This window comes from Cervus elaphus, chromosome 2 (assembly GCF_910594005.1).
Source record: "Cervus elaphus chromosome 2, mCerEla1.1, whole genome shotgun sequence".
NCBI classification, from domain to species: Eukaryota; Metazoa; Chordata; class Mammalia; order Artiodactyla; family Cervidae; genus Cervus; species Cervus elaphus.
The window spans coordinates 23,598,057-23,608,720 of NC_057816.1; the positions used below are offsets into that span (position 1 = coordinate 23,598,057).

General features: G+C 40.4%; 1 protein-coding gene across 1 annotated transcript; it reads left to right on the forward strand.

The window, feature by feature from the left end:
• Nucleotides 1–7,861: 7,861 nt before the first annotated feature.
• Nucleotides 7,862–10,363, forward strand: TMEM225 (transmembrane protein 225). Its single transcript, XM_043920706.1, is given in 5 exon segments — nt 7,862–8,036; nt 8,625–8,774; nt 9,072–9,206; nt 10,123–10,251; nt 10,254–10,363. Coding segments are annotated over 5 exon segments (699 nt in total).
• The last annotated feature ends 301 nt before the right edge of the window (nt 10,364–10,664 follow it).

Here is a 10,664-nt window from a genome sequence, read left to right on the forward strand (position 1 = left end):
ATAATGATGCAAAACTCCTTATGAAGCATCTTGCATTTTTTGTACAAATTTTTGAAGTTAATAATGTATTTATATTTACACTACACCTCAAATCATACTACATTGCAAATGCTCGGTGACCACACATGGATAGTCAGCGGCTATAATATTGGACAACACAGGTCTAGAATATAATTTTTTAAAAATCAAAGTTGATTGTCAGATAATTGCCCCCTTTTAAAGAAGGGAACCATTAACACAAAAGTGGCAGAAACAGCACCAAATCACGAGTCAAATACATTTTGTTTCAGTGCCAGCTCTAACGGGTACCATCTGATCTATCAGAGAGGCTCTCTGAGCTTATGTTTTAACCTGTAAAAAAAAATAATAAATACTTCTAAGAATTGCCATACAAATTAAACAAGACATTTTGTGCATTGTCCATTGTGTATAAAAGAATTTCTAGTATTAAAATTCCTGTTTTAGAGGCTGGTGATGTCAGACTAATTCACACATTAGACAGTTTGTGACTTGACTAAGCATAAGTGGACACCACACATCGGAGTCTACGATAGGCGTCCACAGGCTCTTCTCTCCACTCCTGAGGCTCAGTGGCCTGCAAACATCAGAACCTCTAGCTTACGGGAAAATCAGGAGTCAATTTAGAACCCGTTTGTTTTAATTCCTATACAACACGAACATTGTGACTGTGAAACTCACCTTCCTCCTCTGAAACTAGCTGAGTATCTTTTCTTTCCCTATTCTCATCACTTTAAGAGGAAAGATGTCAGTTATTCCTTTTCATCTTTACAATAAGAAGAAGCAGGTTTAAATGAATGTGACTTCTGTTCTCAGTTCAAGTATTTTATGCCGAGAAAGATAAAAGCAAGTGTCCTTCAAGGGATTCTGATCTTTGGGGTTTAGTGGCCTGAATATTTGTAAGAATATATCCTATAATATTCTTTTTACAAGTGGAAACCTGTGTAATATCATATTTCCAGAACTGTGCAATTAATATAGCCTAATATCAGATACATATTTAGAACACAATGATGAAGAAATAGAATGTGTAAAGGAAAGCATGTAATATTCTCTTAAGAAACATTTTAAACTATAGTAGTAGATTTCCAGTCATATTTTTAATTAAGATATGGATAAAGTTTTAATTTAAAAAATATAAGAATAATTCAAATATTCCATAAATTTATTCCTACCCCAAAATTATATAACTACTCTTTCTCCCTTAAAAATTTTTGACATGTAGTTGATTTGCAATGTTGTATCAGTTTCAAGTGTACAGTAAAGTTATTCAGTTATGTATATGTCTGTATATATGTATTCTTTTTCAGATTCTTTTCCTTTATAAATTATTACAAGACATTGAATATTGAACATAGTTCCCTGTGTTATGTGGTAGGTCCTTGTTGTTTATCTATTTTTATATGTAGTATTGGGTAGCTGTTAATCCCAAAATCCTAATTTATCCCTCCCTCCCTTTTCAAACCTTTGGTAACCATAAATTTGTTTTCTATGCCTATTTCTCTTTTGTAAATAAATTCATTTGTGTGGTTTTTTTAGATTTCACATATAACTGATATCATATTTGTCTTTTTCTATCTGACTTACTTCACTTAGTGTAATTATCTCTAGGACCATCCATGTTGCTGCAAATGGTATTTTTCATTCTTTTTTAAAGAATGAGCAATATTCCATTGTATATATTATATATACCACATCTTCTTCATATATTCATCTGATAATGGAAATTTAAGTTGCTTCCATGTCTTTTTGTAGTTGTTGTTTAGTCACTAAATCATGTCTGACTCTTTTGTGACCCAATGGACTGTAGCCTGCCAGGCTCCTCTATACATGGCATTTCCCAGGCAGGAATTCTAGAACGGGTTGTCGTTTCCGCCTCCAGGGGATCTTCCTGACCCAGGAATCGAACTCACATCTCCTACTTGGCAGTCGAAATCTTTACCACTGAGCCACGTCTTGGCTATTTTTAATAGTACTGCTATGAGCATGAGGGTGCATGAATCTTTTCAAATTAGTTTTTGTCTTTTCTGAATATATGTCCAGGAATGGAAAAAATTTGGTCATATAATTTTAAGTGACAAATGATGGAATCTTTTAAATTTATTTATTAAGTATTTTGGGGAGCTCTCTCACATTCCAGTGATTAGCACTCAGTGCTTTTACTGCTATGACTTTTGGTTTCAATCCCTGGTTGAGGAACTGAGATTCCCATAAGTCACAGAACATGGGCGTAACAAGCACTGAGGGTTTCTACTACAGATGAGCACACGGAAAGATGACGCAGCGTCAGTCCCTTCACTGCCTCGCAGTCCAGTGAGGAGCGGACGGGCCAACACGTGCCTCATCCTGACCAACTGCTGAATGAATGAAGCACCGCATCCAGTGCTCTCTTTGGCTTAGAACCGTCACTCCTCATATATCAAGCCCATGCCTGAGGAGACCAGCAAGTCATTATAAAAAGTGGTAGGAACTGGTTGAGTTTCAGAGATGAGGCAGAACACTACTGTCTATAGTGATAATAGCAGTCTTTAGGGAAGGGTAGATTTTAAACTGTCTTCAGAAGTAGGGAGAATTCACTTAGGCTGAAGGACACAAAGGGCTATTCAGATGTAAGATAAACTAATCACCCCCAGATACCTAATTCAATCAGAATACTTTGTTTTTCTCCAGCTTAGAGATCCACGGCCTAAAAAAGAGGTTAAGATACACTACTTTATACAAAAAGTTTTTCATTTCCTAGAAAAATCACAAAATGAGATTGGGTGTGTCACCCAGATTTACTGACATGCAACTGACAAATAAATATTGTGTATGCTTAAAGTGTAAGCTTCCCAGGTGGCCCTAGTTTAAAAGTATCCACTTACCAATGCAGGAGATGCAAGAGTCAAGGGTTCAATCTACAGGTTGGGAAGATCCCCTGGAGAAGGAAATGGTAACCCACTTCAGTATTCTTGCCTGGAAAATTCCATGGACAGAGGAGCCTGGTGGGCTATGGTCCATGAGATCTCAGAAAGTCAGACACGACCAGGCAATTGAGTACACACACACACATACATACTTAAGGTATAAAAATTTATGATTTGATATATTTTGAGATGATTATCACATTAACACATCAACCACCTTATATGGTGACTGTTTTAAAAATTTTTCAGTTATAAGATAAATTCCTGGAATCTGATGTACAGCATGTGAATCTTATTCCTAATACTATTTTGCATACTTGAATTTGGCTAAGAGATCAGCTCTTAATGAAAGGAAATGAGTCCTCAAAGATATGGTTTATGGTACTAGAAGAGTAGATATTTGATACAATATTCTTGCTTATCCTTAAAATAAAATATTACAGATAAACACCTGTTCTCCTTATATATGTTCTAGCAAAATTATTGCATAAGGTCTACTGGAGTCAATATTTTATTTTTTATTTTTATTAAAAAAAATTTTTAGAGTTAAGTATTTTAAACTGAAAGTTTCAAGCATACCCAAGACATATATGAGCCCTCTACCAGTCCACGAATCACGCATATTGTGAATAATGTTTAGTAAAATAAACCTCAAATCAGACTATTATGATCCTGTGAGTGTGTGTGTATATATATGTGTCACTGTCTCACCATGCAAGTAGCTTGTTTGGAACTAAAAATTATTTGTAATTTGCTGCAAAATTATCTTGAGGGGTGATACCAGATTGCAAAAAACAATAAATGTAATTCAAAGGCAAGGAGAAGTGTTCAAACTATCTCATATTCTTTTTGTAATGTGGATAAGTCAAAGTTAAATGAGCTAGAGCAATGTCTTCACAGTTATGCCAGGCATCCCTCCCAATGTGGAAGGAGATAATCTAGGTGACTTGCTCTGTGTTCTAACTTATGTTTGTTGAATTAAAGGTGAGCTGAGTCCCTATACATAATCATTAATGTGTTATTTGACTCAGAATAATTATTTCAAATATATCAAATCCTTCTCTGTGGGGCAAAGCAAATCATTGATCTTATTCTCATACAGATAATTACGTAATTTATTTTGGAAATAAATAAATAAATTTCCATCACAGTTGGAAATTCTTCTGGAGGAGGGCATGGCAATGCACTCCAATATTCTTGCCTGGAGAGTCTCCATGGCCAGAGGAGCCTAGTGGGCTACAGTGCATGGGGTTGCAAAGAGTCAGACACGACTGAGCGACTAAGCATATATTCCACCAATGGCATGGTGCAGTCATCCAAAAAAATACTAAGGTATACATGTACCTCTAGGAGATATTTTTCTTTAATCCTTAGACAGAAAATAATATAGGACTTGGGTTATTAGGATTATGTGAAATAACACGTGAAAATCAACTCGTCTGCTGCTTTGGGGATATCAATATAGAAGATTTTATTGACTTTATACCTGTCACTCTCCTTGCTTCCTTGGGGAAAGTTTCTGAAGTGGAATAAAACAGAGATCAAGAAGTTACACAGAGAGACAAGCATTAAGAGTAAACACAGAGAATAACTTGGATGCCATCTTTCTTCTTCTTCTTTTCCTTTATCCAAAAGCCATGGTTTAGGTGCTGTCTCAAGATAGAGAAAAGAAGAATATTTAAAGTCATGTGAGCTAGTGAAAAGCCTGGACACTAGAGAGATGATTTTTGTCTTTTCATCTTGTTTTTTAATTTTTTAGCCCTTTTTAAGCTATGACTTTCTGAAGCTTTCTGTTGGGGCATTCAGGTTTGGAAAGAACCGCTGCTCCCTCCAAACCCTGCTCTCACTGTCCTAAGTACAAGCCACCGGGGAGAGTCCCCCTCCACCCCCACCCACAGCGCCTGGCAGCCCCCATGGGCACGCTGGGCTTGCTGCTGCTCCACCAGACACGGCTGCTTTAGCCTGAAGGGAGCCATGGTCGGTGGAGTGAAGGCATGTTCTTACACTTGGTCTGCATGACTGTTATGCTTTGCTGGTGTTTATCCAACAAATGGTAATGTGAAGCAACATCTTGTAGAGATTTCTACCAAAATCAAATGTGGGTTTTTAGATCCCTCAGATACTATGAAAATGAAAAAAAGGAAATGATCCAGAGTTCAATCTCAGTGAGAGCTTCACACTGTCCTCAGGTTTTACCTGTCTGAGGGGAGATAAAGCTAAAGTGGCTCCCTCTAACCCCAGTTGTCTGATTATGCAAATCTGGGGTTGGAAAATGAAATTTTTAATTTCAGTAGCATTCCAATTCAGTTCAGTCACTCAGTCGTGTCCGACTCTTTGAGACACCATGGACTGCAGCATGCCAGGCCTCCTTGTCCATCACTAACTCTCGGAGTTTACCCAAACTCGTGTCCATTGAGTCGATGATGCTATCCAACCATCTCAGCATTCCAGAGAGGTACATAATCAAGAAATCCTGGGCTAGAATGTAGCAAAATGCCACCGCCCAGTTCTGCAGATCAGAATCTGTCCTGAATGTCAAAATCCACACCTCAGAAAGACAACTGATGAAGAAGGGGATAGGGAAGCCGAATGACATGAAAAGTGTCTGAGTAGAAGTACAGACATAGACCATAGACATGCTGTATAGAGACTCCCCACCCGTAAACACTGCAGTCATCATCTTCGCTAATTTCCAACAGGCAGAAGGGGATCTTCTGCGTATATATGTGAGCCCCAGGATTCGGGTTGACCCTCTATGCCTTTCTCTTCAAGAAGATACCAGGAAGAGCTATTTCAGCTACAGGGATCATGATAAAGAGCTATATATTCAGTTGCCTAGAATACATATCCCACGGGCAGGAATCAGACCATCCAGGTCTCAGGTAGTGAGGACTGTTAGCCTATGGTCTCTCACTCCTAAGCTGAAGGGTATTCCAAGTAGAGCAGAGGAAGGTAGCTATCATACTTTCATTTAGAAGTAAAGGAAAATAAGTATCCATGAGAGAGACCCAGAAACAACACAGTCCTAGACTTGTCCATGGTACCCCAACCCGGGGGACAGAGTCTTAGAGGATACTCTTGTCTTAAAATTGTTTGGCTCAAAGAGGCACTTAATCAAGCTGATAAGTGACACAGACACTGCTTTAGATGAATAATTATTCCATTTTTCTTTTTGGTCTCCAGAGTTCCTAGTGTTTAGTAAAAGATTCTGCTTTTTGAGGGGAAGTGGGAGGGGAGCTGGGCTCCAGGGAGGTGGGGGTGAGGGAAGCAGAGAAGGGCAGAGAAGAGAGGCCCAGGTGGTCTGGGCACTGACCTTCCTGTCCCGCTGAGAACCTGCGTTCATTCCTGCCCTCAGGTGTGTGAGAGGAGCTGGTTCCTTTCTTTCTTTTTAAAAATAATTCATTTACTTTATTTACGGCTGTTCTGGGTCTTTGTTGCTGCATGCGGGCTTCCTCTAGTTGCGGCGAGCGGGGGCTACTCTTCATTACAGTGGACGAGCTTCTCATTGAAATGGCTTCTCTTGCTTCAGAGCAAGGGCTCCAGGTGCACGGGCTTCAGTGATTGTGCTGCACTGACTCAGTACTTGCAGCTCACAGGCTCTCGAGGGCAGCCTCAGTAGTTGTGGCTCACAGGCTTAGTTGCTCCTCATCATGTGTGATCTTCCCAGGTCAGGGATCAAACTCATATCCCCTGCATTGACTAGTGGATTCTTATACACTGTGCCACCAGGTAAGTCCCAGGAAAAGCTTTAATTGTCCTAGATAGGACTATGTTCATTATTTACTAGTGAATCTTGCAGTCATGAATGCTACAATACTATAGTTCCTACTTTCCAAGATACATTCAACTGGGAAACATTTGTACATGTGAACACAGTCCCAAATAGATTTCAATGGTGAAGTCAAAGTTAACATTAAGAACTGTCTAGTGTGGAAATACATGAGACATAAGCCAAGAGTGAACCCAAACATAAACCGTGGACTTTGGACAATAATAATACGTCATTGTAGGTTTATAAATGTAACAAATGTACCTCTTTGGTGGGGATGATGAGAACAAGGAAGGCTGTCCCTATGTGGGATGTACAGTGAGTATATGAAAAATCTCTGCATCTTCTGCTTAGCTTTGCTGGAAAAACATAACTGCTTTTTAAAATATTATTTTCTTAAACTTGTTTAAATAGGAAAAATTATATGAGATATAGCAAACTCTGTGCACAGATAAACATGGGTCCCCTTAAATCCTGGCATATTAAAGAAGTTTGAACTGTTTTATGAAATTTGAGGGACAAAAAATTAATTGGAAAGGGAAATAATTGAGGTAAAAACTTGACTCCTGTTTTTCCTAACTACATATATCATTTCTTCTCTGACCTGTGTCTCACTAATCCCTCACCTATCTTCAAAACATCGCAAATTATGAGAGGGCATTCTCTTTTGTGATGCTAGCTAGCTGACATCTCACATATTGATCCAATTACCTTCTTCATTTCATTGATCCCTATCTAATGTTCATCAGTCCTGGAACATATAATCCTAATGTCTTCCATCATACATGTCTAACCTCTTTCAGGACCTCTAGTTGCTCCTATAGCTGATAGTGTTCTCTGTGTGTAACATCATATCTCCTTCTGTATCTGGTTCCTCTTTCAGGGCCTCTAGGCCACCTGGTGATTCCACTGTCGTAGGTCTCGGGGTCAAGGGTCAGACCAAGATGATTCCATGGCAGTTGGCAGCCGTGAAAACAGACTAGCCCAAATGGAGGAGTGGGAAACAGTAGGATTTATCTTCTCTGTTCCATAGGCTACTTCAGCTTCTGCCACTGCCATTGCATCAGCAGTCACTAAAAGATTTTGCCCTATTTCTTGTGACTAATCCTATCTGAGAAGAAGCATGTGAGATATTGGTGATGGTCTCCACTGGAAAACCCCAATCACAATGGTGCACATACTGGTCAGAAAGGTCGAGGCCACCAACATGTTCTTCTCCTCCTGGGTCTTAGTATTCTTGGTGGTAGGACTCATCATAGAAGAATGAGCTGAACTGAAGTTGGGACCCCAAAACCCTACGATAAGCCACAATCCATGGATATGTTGTACTTCCCTGTGGCCATCCAGTCAGAGCTATTATCTGGAAAGAGATAGGTGGAGAACAAGGGTTCATCTTTCCTCGACGTCCGTTCATCTCACCATTATCCTCTAGTGCAACCACCTGTGCTTGCAGTGTGCCCACTTCCATAATTAACACAGTCAAGGCCTACCCCCAAAAGCTCAGCATTTGCACATTTTAGAGAAAAGTTTAGAAACTCACAGACTTAACTGATGAATCTCTGAGAAGCCCTGATAGTAACCACAGGGTATCTAGCACATCTAGAATGTGAGGATATAAAAGAAAGGTGACTGGCAGCAAAGAAAACATGTTACATTGCCATTAGAAGACAAGCGTGTTTAGCAAGAAATGCATTTTGAAAAAATAGAAGAGGAAGAAGTTTACAGAGATACAAGGATAGAGAACAGTTTCTTTTGGTTCTGTCTCCCATTTAGCTTAAGACCCCTACCTCTTTCTTTCCCTACCTCTGCTCTTTATTACTTAATCAAATGTTTCACCTCATTCATGTTTACCTAGAGATTTGTGTGCCCCAGGTAGAAATGACCCTAGAAGAAATATCTTTCCTTGCCTCAATACAGCTTCTTCTTTTCAACGGATGGCCTGGAAGTGGTCAGGAACATTCTGATTGTGGTGTTCGGCCTTTCTTTCATGCATAACTTGTTCCTGGGTTTTGAATTCACCTATATGATTCCTCAAACCAAATATACTCTCATTATGACTGCCTGCTTCGCTTTCCTCACAGGTAACTTCCTGTCTTCCGTCACAGGTAACTTCCTGTCTTCCCTAATACAGGATTGGAGGCATACTTGGTTTGTAGGTCCAGGCTGCGGTCTCTGACTAACTCAGCCTTCCCAGTTCTTTGGCTTAGATACACAGCTGCCAAATTGGATCCACCACTCAAGTGGCATGGGCCTTTGGACAAGGTGCAGTTGTACGTGCTAGGGGTTTGGAAGTCAAGCATATTTCGGGTTAAGACTTAAGTACGAGAGCCAGGGTCCATCAGAAGGGACTTTTCTTTCTCCTTTTGTCCAGACATCAGGCATCCTTCTGCTCAGTGCACTCCTACTGTATCACCACATGCTAACTCAAGGTGAATCCGTGTATTATTCGAGTTACAAGGTCTCCTGGATCATTTTCACTGCGTACTTAAACATTTTATTGTTATTCACCTCTGGTGAGTGTCCTCAGGGCCCTTGATGGGTGCTAAGAACCAATCCATCTTTGATAGGTGGGAGAGTGAGAGGATGGGAAAGAAAATAGAGGGAAATTTTACCAACCTTTGCATTTTATAGCCTGAGCTACCAGGGAAGTCTCCCAACCTTTGCATTTTAAAGGGCCAGTGGGGGAGTTAGACTCACTCTGAGGATGGTTCCTACAAGGATGTGGGCTGAGTGAGATGTTCAATATGCTTGCCTCCAAGGGAACCCTTCCTTTCCACATTTTCTTTCATACCTGCCCCATTCAGAGTGGAGATAAGTGCTAACTTCAAGACTAAAGAGAGTAACTGATTGGGAATGTTCACTCATGTGGAGGCAGTGGCCCTGGGGGCATAGCGTCAGGCCAGGACAGCCTGAAGGCAGACAGAATCAGTGTCTGATGCACAGTGACCACCTACAAACACCAGGGGCTCTTCTAAGAAGCCTTTTAAAGTTTCCCTTGGAATTGAACTTCCTAACTCAGAAGCACGGCCTCTGTCAGAAAGAATTCTCAACTGTGTTGAGTTGAGCACTGCCTGTGTGTGCTCAGGCACTCAGTCAGGTCCAGCTCTTCCAAGACCCCATGGACTGCCAGGTTCCTCTGGCCATGAGATTTTCAGGCAAGAGTACTGGAGTGGGTTGCCATTTCCTTTTCCAGGGAAGCTTCCCGACAAAGGGATCAAACCCGGGTATCCCGCATTGTAGGCAGATGCTTTTACTGTCTGAGCCACCAGCACTCTCCTGCTAAAGCATCCTCCTCCTGAATGCCTTGGGCCAGTTCAAAGGGAACCATTAGGCTTTAGGTCTGGGCTTCGTGGCCCATAGGGAGGGAAGTGTTTCTGTGACTTTTCTATTGTTCCTTCATCACCCTCCCCTGGCTTCTCTTTTTCCCAGGATTCCTCTCTCTCTTACAGTACAAGCAGTCCATCAATGGTTCTGGCAGCCTGATCACCATCCGCAAATCTGCCAGAGAAAGTCAAGTTATGGAGCAACATGGGGTTTCTATCAAAGTTGTCTCATTACCAGCGGTACTGCAATGCCTCATAGTATTGTCCGGGTACACTCTGCCCACGTGAAAGAAGATTCTCCAAAAAGATCACACGTCCAAGCACATCGTGTAACCTAGGCTCTATGATTTGACAATTTATCTTTCAGTATATGTTCATCTTAATGGCAACAGCTTGTGCATATGTGGTGTGTGAAGGTCCAGCTGTATGGTCTGGTTTGGAATTATGTAAATGACTATAACTGGATTGGGGTCTATAAGAAGATCCAGAAGAAACTTTAAAAAAATTGTTTTACCCTGACCAGCTTTTATATGTTCTCACCATTTAATAGCATCTGTTACTAATATAATAAATATCATCATATAACTGATACTTGCTGTATCATTAACTTTATATATCACAATGATTTGGAATAATGTATATTACCTT